The sequence below is a fragment of the Hypoxylon fragiforme genome, assembly GCF_022984875.1.
Source record: "Hypoxylon fragiforme strain CBS 206.31 chromosome Unknown GGS25scaffold_1, whole genome shotgun sequence".
NCBI lineage: Eukaryota > Fungi > Ascomycota > Sordariomycetes > Xylariales > Hypoxylaceae > Hypoxylon > Hypoxylon fragiforme.
Window position 1 is genome coordinate 3,744,297 of NW_026054756.1, and position 15,961 is coordinate 3,760,257.

The 15,961-nt window shown below is 47.4% G+C and overlaps 5 protein-coding genes across 5 annotated transcripts; 2 read left to right on the plus strand and 3 right to left on the minus strand.

Annotated features, from left to right (window-relative positions):
- Window positions 1-176: 176 nt before the first annotated feature.
- On the plus strand, window positions 177-1,612 carry GGS25DRAFT_472324 (uncharacterized protein). The gene is made up of 2 exons (XM_049259427.1): window positions 177-568; window positions 769-1,612. The coding sequence occupies exons 1-2, from the start codon at window positions 506-508 to the stop codon at window positions 1,348-1,350; spliced, it is 645 nt and encodes a 214-aa protein (XP_049121911.1). The 5' UTR covers window positions 177-505; the 3' UTR covers window positions 1,351-1,612.
- Window positions 1,613-2,814: 1,202 nt separating this feature from the next.
- GGS25DRAFT_517424 (uncharacterized protein) lies at window positions 2,815-3,789 on the minus strand (the record flags this gene model as incomplete). Its single annotated transcript, XM_049263390.1, has 1 exon — window positions 2,815-3,789. One exon carries the CDS (start codon window positions 3,787-3,789, stop codon window positions 2,815-2,817), a length of 975 nt encoding a protein of 324 aa, XP_049121912.1.
- A 2,471-nt stretch (window positions 3,790-6,260) lies between these two features.
- GGS25DRAFT_56656 (glycosyltransferase family 62 protein) lies at window positions 6,261-7,861 on the plus strand. Its single transcript, XM_049265864.1, has 2 exons — window positions 6,261-7,505; window positions 7,572-7,861. Exons 1-2 carry the CDS (start codon window positions 6,438-6,440, stop codon window positions 7,590-7,592), a joined length of 1,089 nt encoding a protein of 362 aa, XP_049121913.1. The 5' UTR covers window positions 6,261-6,437; the 3' UTR covers window positions 7,593-7,861.
- A 697-nt stretch (window positions 7,862-8,558) lies between these two features.
- On the minus strand, window positions 8,559-9,246 carry GGS25DRAFT_517426 (ubiquitin-conjugating enzyme/RWD-like protein; the record flags this gene model as incomplete). Its single annotated transcript, XM_049263391.1, has 2 exons — window positions 8,559-8,884; window positions 9,042-9,246. 2 exons carry the CDS (start codon window positions 9,244-9,246, stop codon window positions 8,559-8,561), a joined length of 531 nt encoding a protein of 176 aa, XP_049121914.1.
- Window positions 9,247-10,361: 1,115 nt separating this feature from the next.
- Window positions 10,362-14,072, minus strand: GGS25DRAFT_56687 (uncharacterized protein). Its single transcript, XM_049265865.1, has one exon. The coding sequence runs from the start codon at window positions 13,477-13,479 to the stop codon at window positions 10,549-10,551; it is 2,931 nt and encodes a 976-aa protein (XP_049121915.1). The 5' UTR covers window positions 13,480-14,072; the 3' UTR covers window positions 10,362-10,548.
- Window positions 14,073-15,961: the final 1,889 nt, after the last annotated feature.

Genomic DNA, 15,961 nt, shown 5'->3' on the forward strand with positions numbered 1-15,961 from the left:
ACCCACCTATTCCCAGGTTGGTTTACATAAGCGAAGGAGCTTAACTAACTACTGCCGTCTCCATCTGTGCCGCAGTCATCCCCCACTAACCCCGAGTCACATTAGCGTCAAAAGCTTAGACCAATTACGTATTGTAGATATCTTATTTGCAAGACACTACAAGACACACATGCCTTATGTACTATACGCCGTACATACTAAACGGTTAACGTATTAAACTTGAACTTAAGTGCTCACATTTGAGCCTATTACATGTAGGTAACCTTAAATCCATCGGTCCAAGGTTCTATGTAAGCCCAACCAAACATCATATGTTATGTACCTACATAAGTTACCTACTTACCTACACATCCTTCAACCCAAACATCCAGTCCCAGTCTCTCTCTATGCGACATTTCATATCCGCGTAACTGGGCTTGACATCTCCCCAACCTATATCGATTTATCGATTCATCCAACCATCGGTAATCGGCCATCGGTCCTTTCATACCTACCTCTATAGACCATGGCTTCAAAGAAGGTATCAGTCCTCAAATTTGTAGGGACAATTTCGCTGGGTCTCTTAACGGTAAGTTTCTGAAGGCATTCCAGATTTGCCCCTCCTCCCCCGCCGCATTCCACATCTACATATACACCTACATCTACATCTACATCTGCATCCGCATCAACGACAGACACAAACATCTCGGGATATGTCTCAAACAGCTTTGATTATGGGCCTAAACACTTAATCTTTATTTCGAGTCTAACATGACTTACTCCATATAGGGCACCTCTTTCACCATCTCCACCCTTACCATCCCATCTCTCCTCGAGCTGCCATCTGCGCCAGCCGCCGCCAAGGCCTTCCGGTCTCTCGTATCAACTGCATCAACACATCTCAATGTCCTGACCACCATTTCGGGATCCGCCTTCCTTTTGGCCTTCACCCTGTCTCCCCGAGGCTTCAGACACCCCTACCTGCTCTACAGCTCGCTATTCTGCTTCGGCACCCGCCTAACTGACTATGTAACCCCGTCCATCTTCGGCGAGCCCACATCCAGCTCTTCCGCCGCTGCCCAGCGAAAGGCGCTAGCACAGGCCCGCAGGGAGAAGCGCGCCGCGCGACGCATGGAGGCCAGCTACGAGCTCCTTGGCGATGCGCACAGCGACGAGGGCAGCGCCAGCGGTGAAGAATTCGACGAGGACGTCAACGGCGAGGAGGTCCGCAGCGAAGTCGAGTACTTCGTCCGAAACCAGCTGATACAGACGGCCGTCTCCGGCATCGGTTTCGTCATGGCCGTCATCGGCATCTGGGGCGACGGTTCTCTCCCCGAAGCTGTCTCGCCAACGTGGGCCGTTAACATCTGAGAGTATCTTAGGTGAAAATAAAGCCTAGCCTGGAAAGAACGGACTCGAACTTGAGGAATTCAAGCAATTCCATTCTTCTCGCTCGTTTAGTTGTTTTTGCGGCTGGTGGATACCATCAGGAACATCTACCTAGGGGTGGAGGGAGGGGTTGATGGATCATAAGTTGAGGTCGCAACGGGGAACCCTCGCACTCTATAGAATGGCCTCCTTTTCCTTTTTGGGAAACGACATAAAGTGTTGTGTGTGTGTGTGTGTGTGTGTGTGTTTACTCCGCTCTCTCGCCTCTCACTCTCACTTCGGTCCAAAGAAAAAAAAACATTCCTACATGCATGCATGTACAGTATCTGGCTAGCTAGTAGTAACAGAGATATAAAAGTTAGGGAAAATAAGAAATTAAGCATGGCATGGCATAGGTACTACCTAGGTATTCATACTCATTATATCTAACTTAGATGAAGGGGACCCCAACGCTATAGATTTTGCTGATATGTGTGTAATGTGATAATGATGTGTGCCTACTAAGCAAGCCTCATACCAGTTCTCTCGAAACTCTCGTCAAGGGGGCTAGTGGTAGGGTAGGCACCCAGGGCCGGTCTATTGGAGGACAGTACCTAGGTTAGGGAAGCGTTAATACCTAGGTAAGACAGGTAAATGACATGATATCACCAGTATAAATAAATATACACAAGAGTCTAGTATCTCTAGACTATTCGCTTACATGCCTAGGTAACCACCCAGCACCTACCTACGGTATGTGCTAATTAACGAGTACTCTTTAAGGAGTAGATGGATATATAATGTATCAGTGAGCAAGACAGACCATCGTATTCTCCTGTACCGAAAGTATCTATCTATTAATCCTCTCTCAAGAAAGAGAATAAGGGTCTGTATGATCACGACCTTTTCTGTCTTGTAGATAGAACCATTTATTGATGCTAGACATCATGTATTAAACTACCTAGTACCTGATACTCCATCTGCCTAACCTATGCGCCAGGGAGGGCGTTTGCTCATGACCTTCATTATAATGTAATGCCCAACCTCATCCGTGTATACCTCCTAATCGAGCCGATCAAACCATTTATTATACGCCGAGTGTATCGAGTCGGCATATGTATCATGTCACCACATACAATAGTAGGATGAAACTTTATTACCAGAGAAAGACAGAAACACATCATGATTGGGATGTTGGAAGAAGCAGGATCAAGTACAGCTTCTCCACCCCAAAACTTGGTATTGAGGATACGGAATATAATGCTTGCCAACATTTATGATGACTCGTCTCCTCATGAAATGCAACGCAATAGGGTATCGAGCAGCCTTTGCAGAACGCCTAACTGCCATCCTGACCAAAAAAAAAAAAAATCAAATGTGCTTGCAGACCTGACAGGGCCTGCCTTTCTTCCATGCCGTCGTTCCACGCCGTGCAACGGTAAACATTCACTCCGTATCGTGAGATCCTCAATCTTCCCATATCGTCTCCAAGTCAAGATCACCGCGTCGTTCAGCTCCACACACACTCCAACGCTTGCGTTTGTCTCTCGATCCAATGCCCAACGTTCTTCCGCGAAGAGGCATATCCATACTACCTCTACCCTTGGCTTCCCCCGAATCTCCATCCTCGACAGCATCAGCGGCAGCCTTCAACTGAGCAATTCTATCGGCCTCCAGGGCAGCTTCTTCGGCATCAGGGGAATCGGGAATGGTCTCCAAGCTTGAGATACTGGGGCTGCGCGATCTCATGGAGCTTGGCGTTGATGGAATTGACGATGATGGATAGTAGGAAGGGAAGCTGGTAGTGTTCGATCCATTGTCGAATCTGTACGAAGGCGAGCTTGCGCCTAATGACGGTGTCCCAGGCAAAGAAGAGGTGGAAATTGGGGTTGAGTAGTTGGTAAATCGCAAAGGAGAAGCCGTTCGTATATTGGGTGGGTTGCCCAGTGTTACAACAGTAGAGGTGATAGGATTGTCTACCTCGGCATGTCGCTTGTCTGCATCCAGAACAGAAGACCGAATGGGCGAGGGTGGGGGGTATGATTCGTCAACTGGCTTTCGCGGGGCCCTGTTTCGGTTAGGGGAGCTGGCTGGACTGGCCGGACGAAGAAATGGCGGGTAAACTATACGACCTGAGCCGTCGACGCCAGGCATGGACCGTGTGCGTCCTATAATAGGGGGCGCAAGACTAGCAACAGACTTAGATCGAGCATGACCGCCCGCCAAGGGCGAGGTTGTTCGAGGTCGATACGGGAGAGCATTTGCTGCATTCCAAGATGGAGAGCTCGGTGAGGGTGGTTCTGTAGATCGGCGCACGGCAAGAGGTTTGCGATTAGGATCCAGATCATTTGTAATGATAGCAGCTGGCTGGTGCAGACGCAGCGTGGGTAGGGGAGAGGATCGAAACTCCTCCATTCGCTCAGTCTCGGGAACGGGCTCCATCGTCAACGATCAGAATAGCCGCAGTGGACTATATCGTGTTCTATTGCATAAGAGTCGAGGTGCGACCTGGAAAAGTGTGTAAAATAATAAACCTTTCGTAGTGTTGGAAAACGGGCAGTGAATAATTTGAATGAGAACGGGAAGAGATCTGCCGGTATCCGGTTTGCTATGCAGCTTTGGAATGCAAGTTTCAGCCGTGAATAAGGATGCTCAAGTAATTAAGAACGTCGAACGAAGGGAGAAAGAGAAAAGGCGTAAGTGATAAGTGACCGCAAGTTTGCAGCACTGTGGAACGGTGACAGGGTAGAATAGCAGCCGAGTTGATTCTTATGTGGCACAAATGTCGTACCGAGCCAGTTCGAAGCGTCCGAGCTCCGGTTGTGACCTAACCTCCTAATCTAGCTTCTTGGGGATGTTCGTGCTTGAAGAAGCCTATGTACAAGCGAAGCGTGTTGAGGAGTTGGGGAAGGGAAAAGGAAAAGGAAGCATGGGTTAGTACTGTGTTCGTAGTTCTTCGCCAACAGGAATGCTAGACTAGTAGGTACTGGCGGTGGATGAGCCGTTCATGTTAGATTGGCATTGATATGTGGGCGAACACCTGGCATTTGGATCAAGCCGTATGGCGAGTCCGAGGCCAGGGGAAATAGAGAATAGCGGAGGGGCGGGAGGGGGGGGAATCAGTTCCAATTAATAAACAAGACTGGCCGCCAGGGTCTGGGGGAGAGAGAAAGGGGAGAAGAAGAGACTAAAAGATTGAAGACGAAGAAAGGGTCCAGTTTGGGGTCTTGTTTGCTTGTGGATGACCTCAAAAGTTGCCTTTCTAGGCTTGGGAGAGAGGGGAGAGGTGATGGAAATTGGATTGGATTGTGAAGATGGAAGCGTTTAAAGGGTACAGTATTGTTTAGGGTAAGTTAGGGTAGGTTAGATAGTACTAGATGTGGTACTATTACCGCCCGGGCGTACTAATTAACTAACTGCAAGTTGTAGGTATTGTAGGTGTTGTAGGAAGGCACATGTATTGTACTTGTACAATACTGGAATACAATACATAGTATGTATCAAGTCAAGTTATGGGGAAGATCACCTGCATTTGGTATTTGGCGCGGCGGGCTTGGCTCCCACAGAAAGCCATAAGAAACTAAAGCTGGGCTAACTACAAGTGTACATGCCATGGACCGACCTAGCCTGGCAACTGCCTGGCTGCCTGCCTGAGTTAAGAAAAATGTCTCATACCTGCACAGTTGATTGGTCCGCTACGGAGCCCCACGAGTCCCATCTTACCCCGTTCTAGACTACAATAGTACAATGGTACCATAGTTAATTGATAGCGAGTGCTCCCGTTTGCAACACTGAACTTTCAAATGCTCCAAATTCAAGGTTCCTTTTTCAACGTTGAAGACTTGGACGAATGAATTCATTATTTCCAACTGCCTCGAACTTCAAAGCTGTATGTATGATTGGATAAGGATAGTTGATGGGAATATACAGTAGGACAGTTTCGTACCGAAGGATGAGTTTGTTAATATATCAATGATCGGTGAATACATAGGGGAATATGGGAATACTTACTACACATATGGCATAGTACATTGTGTGTACCATACCTTGATTCCTTTCGGAAGAGTCAGCCCAACCAGATGCATGACACTTGCTTTCGAATATGTCAATGTTCAAATCTACGGTGAATCTTCGAGGCGCTTGCATTACACCGATCTTTACAGTCACACACTTAAATATAAAAATAAAAAGATCTGCACCAATGACTGGTGGAAGTAGTTAAAGGCATTAGATTACATACATACATACCTACAGTAGTAGTAGTATGTAACTACATACCTAGTAACCTAGTATATATACCATGGTATTGTATGCTTCGATGATTTAATAGATGGAGTCTTTCGAAATTTCATGCGCTATGAAGACGTACATATCATCAACATTATTGATACTAGTAACTATGTAGGTAACTACACATCATTGATGCAGCACTTGAGTAGGTACTACCTAGTAGGTACATAAACGAGGTACAAAAGTACCCAGGTAACTACTAGGTAACACTATGCACCTAGTAGGTTACATAAGTGGATCTACGCAGTTAATTTATGTAATGCGCTAAAGTTACCCGTCTCTTGCTCGTGCTTTTCTGGGAAGGAGTTTACTTTAAACGACTTTTGTATTCCCATGTACTTTGAATAGTAAAATAGGTGCTCAAGGTACATTCATGTGCTATGTTAGTACTGTCATAGTACATACCTAGTAGTAGTATTGGTGTTATCTGGCAAAGTGTGCCCATGTCCGTGGCCGCGTGGGAAATTTACATTTTTCCAACTACGACAGCCTCATCATCATCATCACCATCACCATCTTAACCACCAATTCTCGACGACTCATGAATCGTCGCCCTTGGTCGGCGTTCTAATCAATTTGGGGATCTTTTTTCTTCTCCCACCGTGCCCTTAATTTTTTTTCACCTCCAGTACCGAATCCTTCACTCCGTCCCCCCCTTCGATATACACTCCTTCCATGGCCCGTGCCAATTGCTGATTTTATTTCGTTCCATCACTCCTTTTTCCAACGTTCTAACGCCCTAACGCCTTTTTGAACATTCTGTACATCCTGATTTAAGGCGAATATTATATCCATTTACCATGGCGCGCCCTCTGGGGCCGGTCCGCCTGCGAAGGACAAACTATCTAACCTTATTCATCGGCGCCGTCTTGTGTCTATTTATAATTTACTTCTTATCCCACTCTGGGTCGAATACACCACCTGCCAGTGCGAACAGACCCCTTTCCCGTAAACCTACTGCTAAGTCGACTCTTATCGCTGAACGCCCACCTGTGCGCCGCTTCAACCTTAATAATGTCACCATTACCCCCGACCCTATTGGGAATCGGGAGGTTGTCCTGCTTTTGACGCCCATGGCGCGTTTCTATCAGGAGTATTGGGATAATCTTCTGAAGCTACAATACCCCCGCGACTTGATCACGCTCGGTTTCATTCTGCCCAAGAACAAGGATGGCAACGCGGCGACAACCGCGTTGCAGGCTCAGATCACTAAGACGCAAAAGGGCCCCGTTAAGGATCGATTCAGAAGCATAATCATCGAGCGACAGGATTTTGACCCTCCGTTGACATCACAAGACGAGAGCGAGCGACACAAAATGGAGAACCAGAAGGCACGGCGAGCCTCGATGTCTAGGGCGCGGAATTCGTTGCTCTTCACTACTTTGGGAGTCGACACTTCGTGGGTTCTCTGGCTGGATTCCGATATCATCGAAACGCCACCTACCCTGATACAAGATCTCGCCTCACACAACAAGCCCATCATCGTACCAAACTGCTTCCAACGATATATCGAGCCCGAGACCGGGAAACCGGCCGAACGACCGTATGACTTCAACAGTTGGCAGGACAGCCCAACCGCGCAGGAAATTGGCTCCAAAATGGGACCGGACGATATCATACTCGAAGGGTACTCCGAGATGGCAACCTATCGAGCATTGATGGCATACATGTCCGAGAAGGAGTACGAGCGCAACATGGAAGTGCCGTTGGATGGCGTGGGCGGCACTGCGTTACTAGTCAGGGCGGATGTCCACCGTGATGGTGCCATGTTCCCACCATTTCCATTTTATCATCTGATCGAGACGGAGGGTTTCGCGAAGATGGCACGGAGACTAGGCTGGCATGCTACTGGATTACCCAACTATAAAGTATGACTTCCCCTACCCATTACTACCCTACTACCTCGAAACACCCTTACTAACGCGACGATTTAGGTTTATCACTACAACGAATAGTGGAAGGAACTTTTGTTGTTGAAAAAAAAATGCGGTTCGACGCGTGCCCTTTTTCATAACGAACATTGTAATCTGTCACGAGCCTCGGAATAATTGCATTTTGGAGATGAGGAGTTAGAGAGATTAAAGTCGTATTCACACAACCGGGAAGGGGGAAGGAAGGGGGGTGCATACGTTTACTACAAAAAACGTCCACGGACCGCCACGGCCGGAGGTGGAAAAAAAGATCTTTTCCTGTAGATAGGTATTCATTGTAGCATCATCACAGGACTCGGAGATTCATCGTTTTTTTATTATTATTAATTAAAAAACACAAAACATAACTGGCCATACCAGGTGGTGAAGGGCTCGCTCAACGCGTGTGAGAGACGGCCAGTATAGTGATATCAGGGGGTGGGTGGGTGACCGGACTGTTAAGTCTTGGGCAGCAAGCACCGTTCTGAAAGAAAGTCGTAATATAATTAATGGTTTTCGTCATATACCCCTTATATCTTTTCTATCTTGTCGAAGCTGAAGTGTAGGTATGTAGGTAGGTACATGAATGACCCTGGCGTCATAAAATCATTAAGAGGAAAAAAAGGTATCAATCTGATATCGGAACCACGTCGAAAGAGCCAGCGGCGACTCGAGAACTTACTTCGAGAACTCGACAAAACGCCTTGCTCGCCCCTTGGCGAAGTTATATCCATCCCTAATATCGGCCCATCCTATGTCAAGTTACCGCCTATGTATGTATGTAGGCTATCCTCTCTCCCGTATCCATATTGAGACCCTTATTCGATCCATCGATCGAAATGACTTTCCGCTTTCCTCCCCTTCCATGATTATTATATATTTCGAAGTAGAGCTAGCAGCAAGCCGCCTTCTTTAGCCAGCGTGACATGCTTTAGCCGCATCTACTGACCTACTCCATTATTGTCTCGTACACTTTCGTCCATCGTCCATCGTGTTCACCCCCCCCATCCATCACCGCCCCTCATACCTGCCGCCCTCATCCTGGCACCAAAACTCCACCAGCCTCCTCGCGCCCAGCGCATCCCCGCCCCTCAGCAGCGCCGCCACGTCCACGTTCAGCGGGCTGTCGGTCTCGGGGCACGAGAGCAGCATGCGCACGGCGCGCACGCACTCGAGCACGCTGTACGCGGGGGTCCACGCCTCCTTCAGCAGGTCCAAGCAGATGTCGCCGCCGCGCAGCGCGACGTTCGCGTGCACGATGGGCGTGCGGAAGGACATCTTGGGCGGCTGCAGGGGGTAGGTGGGCGGGATCGCGATGTCGAGGAGCCAGCGGCCTTCTGTTTTGTTGGTTGGGTTGTGGTTAGCTATCGTTATGGAATTTGGGGTTGGGTTGGGTTGGGTTGTTGCTTCATTGGGAGGGGTAGTGGGAAGAGGGGGGGAGAAGAAGAGTAGAAGGGAAGCTGGGGAGGGAAAGAGAGAGAGAAGAGAACGAACCATCGTAACCACAGCCTATACCCCGTCCGTTAATCACGGCCTCCCAGTGGAGCATCTCATCATCGCTGACGGGCTCCAGCCGCTCGATCCCCGTCTCCGTCGCCGACTCCTTCTTCCAGACCGCGAGCTCCTTCGACAGCCGCTTGATCGCGTTGTGCGAGGATGCTGCCGAGGCTGACCCCGATCTCGACGGTGTTGACGACATTTTTGGGGGATATATATAGATGTATTAATGGAGTGTTCTTGTGCTTTCCTTTTTTTTTTTCTTAAAACGTAGAGCAAAGGAAAGGTTTATAGAAAGTGGCTCGATTCGTATGTATTATACCAACAAGATATGTAAGTCTGGTCTTGGGATAGTTATTCGGTTTTGGGTTTACGGCGGACGAATGACATATGTACATGTACGCCGTATGTAAATAACAAGATACCTTGGTAAATAACAGGGGTTCCATTCGAGGCGTTATTGGGCTACGGAAGATGCCGAGGCTTCAGGCTATTATACAAGGATGCAATTAAGCGAAACCATTACTTCAAGATACATACATCTAATAGCATCAGATCCATGTAACATTGTAACTACTGTACCTCCGTACAAAGCTATAACTATTGTGACCTAACCTATCATATCACGACATTTGACCTATTGTCCCCTGGCTCCTTTCCTAGATAATACTACAGTAACAAGTAACAACGACAGTAAAATATCATATCAAAATTCAACTTCAAAATATCAACCGAGCTGTAAAGTGGCAATGCTTGATATATTTTTTGGTGCGTAGTAACTTCATGTTCACTATTACTTGTGTATAAACCGGGATGCTTAGATAGCTCGGAATGAGCAAGTTACTGCCTTGCCGGTCATGTAACATTGTTACCAACTTGAAGGTCAAGCTGTATCAGACATCTCCCTCAGATACCTTCCCCCCAGCCCCCTTTCCCCTTCCATCCGTATCATCATCCCCTCCTCATGCTATGTCCAGAGAAATCAATCATCAGCCCTCCTTCCTCTGACGATGACACTTGTGTGTTAATTTTTTTTTTTGCTAGCCTAAATGGCCATTCAGTTTCTTCGCCCCCTAAAGCAACGGAAATAGAATAGGTAGAATCTTTAAAAAGAAAAGAGCCGTTGGTCATGAAATGGCTAGAGGTGCCGTCATGCGATCGTAAAAAAGAAAGAAAAAAATCCAATCAACGATAGTGAGAATATAACCCAGAGTAGTTTGGGTTCTTGTATGCACAATGCAAACGCATGCTGTGCAAATCAAGTCGTGAGTAAGGTTGGCGAAAAAGGACCATAAAAAGGTCGTCCCCTTTAGGTGGGACTTTGTTTCGAGGAGGCAAGGAGAGAAATGCGTAAGAATACATAAACTTCGTCGGATACGTCAGCAGTTGGTCGAAGCGGAAGGCAAGCTATTTTGGCCTTCCTCTATCCACTGGTACCGCCCGGCCTAAGTGTGAATCGTAGCGATCGATAAGATCTAACTAGAGGGAAATATTATAGTAACCGTCAGGATTCGGTAGATCCCTTTGGTTTCCAAAACTGCATCATCCGGCTGAGGCGCTTGGATTTGCTGACCTTAGACTTTTTCTCCGGTTCGGAATCAAGAGAGACCTCCATGCTCAACTTGCTTCGCTCTGCGTGCGCGCTGCTAATTAGACGACTGAGGCTAATCAAGCTCGATCTTCTACGGCCAAAGGGCGTGGAAGTAAACGAAGCCGGTCGTTGGTCATGGAAGGGCATATTTCTAGGCTGAACGCCAGGCATAAATGTGCTGTCTCGGGTCATGGTCGAGTTGCTGCTCGTCAAAGATGGGACCTCCACTGATATTCGTACTAATTCAGGGCCAGGCTCCCCCATCAATAGTGAATGGTAACTGTTCTCATCAGCTATGGATGGGGTAGTTGAAATCCTATGTGCGTCATATGACATCAATGAGCGAGGCGACGGGAATGACGGTGAATAGCTCATGGAATATGGGGTCGTTGGCACGGTGGAGGGGGCTGGTGTAGCAGCATTCATCTCCAGTGGGTCAACGTCATCGCTGTACATCCTCCGGGGAGATGGTGTGTTGGAATCAGAGGCGTCCGAGGAAACCGGGAAATTATATTCACGTCCAGAAATAACGAAATTTGGCTCTTCCGCGATGACCTCTTCGTGAAGACCACTAGCGGAATTCTCGGTTTTCATTTTAGAACCTGGCCGTTGCATCTCCAAACTTGAACCACTGCCTTTACGTTTAACCGAGGGGAAGGTCTGTTGACCGTCTTTGCCGGGTTCGTGTTCTTGGGTGGGTGTCGACGCGGCATCGTCGTCAATAATTGACGCTGAGTCTGATTCATTAAAAGAATCGTCTTGGGCTTCAGAGCTAGATGTTTCCGATGGAGTATTTGTGCTCAAATCCTCCTCGTCTTCTTCATCCTCTTCGAATACATCAGCCATAGTAGAAGAGCTACCAAATCGGTGTATACCGAACCGCGCATTCTCGAAAGGAGCCATTTCAGGAGCACTCTCGGTGCGACGATGATAATGCATTCCTGGGCCACTAAAGCCTCTCAAACCAGCAGCGCTGTGAAGCTGCCGTTTTGGCGCCGCACCAGCTTTCTGTGCTTCTTCCCATTGCATATCACGACTGGAAGGTGTATTGAAAGGGCCTAGAGCTGCATCAAGATCAATCATAGGATAAGACGGATCTTCATCATATGCTTGGCTTAGATGGGTAGTGACCGTATCGGATTCAGTCGGAGCTGGTTCGGTTACCAAGACTGTAGGTGGTGGGAGTGCTATAGAGGTCTGTAATAGACCATCCTCTATACCCTCAATCCCATGTGTCATGTGTAGTGGTGGAGTTTGTGAACGGCGACGTATCGACTTCGATTTGTGAGATCGTGATTTGGATTTTCTGGTCAAAATAGAACCAGCCCATGATTTAACTTTCTTTTGCTTCTTTTTTCTTCCCGACGCCTTTTTGCTGTCTGTACGGGATATAGTGTCATCAGAAACATGCTTGCGTCCAGTCTTACCAGTTAGCTTTGCTAGACTTGAGTCCCTTTCCGTAAATTCTGATAAACTTGAGCCAAGCAGTCGGGCTTTGGTAGGCGAATTAGTACCTGCAAAAGGTTCGAGACCGAAAAATGACCACCTTCTAGGGGTCTTTGTGGGACTCGAGTTTGCGGAAGACCCCGAAATGCCTTGGGGAAGATTGGCCAGTAAGGGAATCGAATTGCGTCGTCGTGGTGATAAGGGGTCTCCATTGAGCACGTGGAGGCTTGGGGTCCTTTCCAGTACCGCACCTGCGGTACTAGGGCGCGAATCATTCATCGTGCGCGAACTAGGTGAGCCCATTCGAATAGCTTGCTCGCGATCTCCGATTGCTAGGTTTGTCGAGACAATAGATGACATACTCCCTGAGACTCTGTGGTTAGGGCGAACCGTCATTGTACTTGACGTATCAGTAGAAACCAAGGAAAGCGGCCGAGGAATGAATTCGAGTGTATCGGAAAACCCGACACGTCCCCGCGCGGCTGTTTTCGGAGATGGGCTGGGTGTTGGGGTGGATTGGCTATGTGTCTCTTGAACCTCCTCCTCCTCTTCTTTTGCTTCCTTGGGGTCCGGCTCGTTTTTAGAAGCTTCAATACTGGGTTCGGGAAGGCTGCGATGTTTGTCATCAAAATCAGCTGGTGTGGGGGGTGCGCTATTGCCTCTTAGCGCAGGCGAGGTATTTGGTTTGAGTATCAAGGTCAGATCGTGGCTGGATATCGCACCAGAGCGACGATGCGCATGCCCCCTTCTTGGATGTGCGTCTGCCGGCGATAACTTAGGTGAGGGCTTAGGTGAATCAAAACCACTTTCGGACCTCGTAGGACTGGTGCTCATCACGGTGATTGACCCTCCTGCCTTCAGTTTACCGCCTACAAACTCACTCCCGCCTCGACGGTGCCCAGTGCGACTTGGAGTCATCATCGGAGATGGTGGAGAAAGCGGTGGGCTAAGTAAAGATTCGTCAGGCCCAAGCGTTGCGCCAGGATTCGCGCCAGGGTTGAACGAGAAATCTGGTAGGGCCGAAGGTCGTCGAGATCGGGTTGCGGCGTCTGGGCTCAGGCTGGCGCCCGGGTTGAAGCTGAATTCTGGTGGGGCAAGTGACAAGTCATCGGTAAGTTGTAGCGTGCGGCCTGGAAATTCTACAGCTGAAAGAGGTCGTCGCCCCTTCGAATACGGCGAGGAAGACGAAGATGTAGAAGGGCGAGCGGGAAACACGAACGGCGGATTCGGCGGTGGTAAACTGATGCGCGGAGTGGATTGAATACTGGAGCAGCCTGATTGAGTCATGCTGCCGCTTCGAAGCGCTGGTACACTAAGCCGGCGTGCCGAGATATCGTTCACTCCTTCACCCAACGTGGTTGTCGCGGCCGAGCGACCAGTAGCGAAGGCGGTTGCCATCTTCCTTCAGGCCGCTCCCGCGCGGCAATAATAAAAGAGCTAGGAACGGAATAATATCATAGAGTATTTAGATGGTGTAATGGCGGATAGAAGAAGTCGAGGTTGGAGAGGCTAGATGAACATGACAAATTGACAATGTAAAGAAACCGGTATCCTAAGAGACACCTGATAAGCCAATATCGCCAGTTCTGGTCGAAACCTCCCCGTTTTCCAAGTCGCTGGTTTATCGGGCTGGTTTGCTGCCCTGTACCTAGTATGACAAAGTCGTGGCTCGTCGCTGATCTGGGTTTGGAAGGTTTTCGCTAATAGTGGAGGGTGTGGAATCAAGTGTTCAATGTTGCTCGCGGATTACTGTCGTTCTGTTTCCTTCCGACAAATTACCTGCAAGACCAAAATAAGACGGATGCAGGATAGTGAAATGGGAAAAAGAATTAATTTCAAAGGAGCGGACGGCCAAGACCAGAGCAAATCGTAGAAAATTCAAGATTTGTCTCTGGAATTGACCCAGTTGTTGTGTTGGCAGTTGAGGGTTTAGGTGAAAGAGTGAGAAGAAGAATTGAGGAGATTACGACAAGTTGGAAGCGATTGTGAGGAAGACAGAATGTGGAAGTCAAAAAAGCCCACTGTTAGGCTATTGGGTCGTGCTCTGCTGGTCCAGTACTGGACCGTGCGGCCAAGATGGGTGTCTTAAACGCTGTACTGTACATAAAATACAGTACGTAACAACATGGGAAGTACTAGGTACTAGTACTAGGTAATAAAGGATCTCGGGCTTGCAGGGGCGAGCGGCGGGGGGTGGATCAAGGTAGGTACTTTAGTACGTACAAAGTTTGATGTGTGCACCTTTCATCAATTTTGTTATTGTTGTTGTTGTTCAATGTTGTACATTACCTAGTAGTATGGTAAGCAGGTACCATCATTTGTTGTACATTCAATGTTTGTAAGTTGTAACACTTATTAGTTAATTGATAGAACATTCAATAAGATGGGTGGCCTGCGAAAGGATTCAGCTAACATTGAAGTAGGTATAGTATGTCTGTAATAATGGCAATAATTGGAGGGAACAGTGATTACAGGTATGGATGTAATTATTTCATGGCTCATTCATGTATGAAGTATGTAAGTGTAATGAAAGGCAAGTAAGCAGGAAAATTATTCAAATGCGTTAAAAGTTGGCAACATCAAAATGATCAAATTGAATTTGAGATTATGTATGTACATACCTAGTGTTGTAACTAAACTGTTAGGCAAGTGCGGTGTTATATTAAAGGTACTTCAAGTAGTGTTGTATCTACATACCTCTCCGAGTCAGCAAAGAAGCCTCATTGACTTCGCCGACTATTAACTAAACGACAGATGAAAGAAGAAAATAAGATTGAAAATATTGAATCAAAAAGACAGCTGGAGTATAATGTTCACTCAAAGGCTACCTAATTATTAAATAGAACATTCATATGGATACTATGTAGTAGTTAGGTATGTATATGCCTAACATTAGTTATAGAGTGTACATTGTGTACATGATCTGCAGTTACACCGAGGGGATGCCTTCTCCTTAGGGACCCTGCAGAAGATTGCGCCTACGTGGAACTACAGTGTACCTAGGAGTCTAGGACCCAGGGGCCTAGGCAGGTACGAGATCCATTTTACTTCACCAACTGTCGCCGAGATAATCTCGCAGGGGCATAATAATTAGTGTATGTATGTAACTACTAGGTACTTACTAGTGTAGGTATCGTGTAGGTATCGTGTAGGCATGTATTTCGTCTATACCGCATCCATACTAACCCAGCACTTTTCAAGTCTTGAAGACTCTGAAAATATCATCCCCAGAGTGGCCCATGACCTCATGATCACAAATACTAGGTATCTGCGCCTGCTCCTCGATTTTATTGAGGCTCGTGCAAGGTATGACGAAGAAACAGGCCGTGGGGGAGGCTGGACAGGTTCAAGGCTGCCTACTTACCATACCAAAGGCTCATTGGGTCTCGTGGACATTGCTGGCTGCATCATTACACTAATTCGGTTCGTTGTCGCCATCAAAGGTTCCATCTATGATTATGGAGGCCATATGTAGCCATATGTAGCCATATGTACAAGCCCATACCGACCAACGCGAATTATTGCGATGCGCAGGTTGTAGAACGAACCTTGGAAATACCACCTACCTAGTCCTATGGTAGTATCCTCGATATGTAGGACTAGCTTAGCATGTAGCAACTAGGTATATTCTCCGTAGTCCCCATTCATCCATCGTTCAATCAGAATCCTTAGAATGGACAGAAACAAAAACAACCCCTGAAAAGAAGTTCGTTCAACTTTTAAGAAACGAGGGACTGCGAGGCAGTTTCCATATTTTTTCCTTTGTGATGTGGCGCACAGCGGAATATGCCAACACGTTTATATGCATCATATTGATAATGATATCAATGATTACTATGAATAACTCGAAACAAATTACCTTCATAAAAGATGTATTATA

What these genes read in the sequence shown, in the direction of transcription:
- GGS25DRAFT_56656 (XM_049265864.1), top strand. Translation starts at nt 6,438, where the DNA reads ATGGCGCGCCCTCTGGGGCCGGTCCGCCTGCGAAGGACAAACTATCTA. An exon ending in CTGGATTACCCAACTATAAA is followed by an intron (nt 7,506 to 7,571) that starts GTATGACTTCCC and finishes GCGACGATTTAG; the next exon opens with GTTTATCACTACAACGAATA.
- GGS25DRAFT_56687 (XM_049265865.1), bottom strand. Translation starts at nt 13,479, where the DNA reads ATGGCAACCGCCTTCGCTACTGGTCGCTCGGCCGCGACAACCACGTTG.
- GGS25DRAFT_472324 (XM_049259427.1), top strand. Translation starts at nt 506, where the DNA reads ATGGCTTCAAAGAAGGTATCAGTCCTCAAATTTGTAGGGACAATTTCG. An exon ending in TTTCGCTGGGTCTCTTAACG is followed by an intron (nt 569 to 768) that starts GTAAGTTTCTGA and finishes TACTCCATATAG; the next exon opens with GGCACCTCTTTCACCATCTC.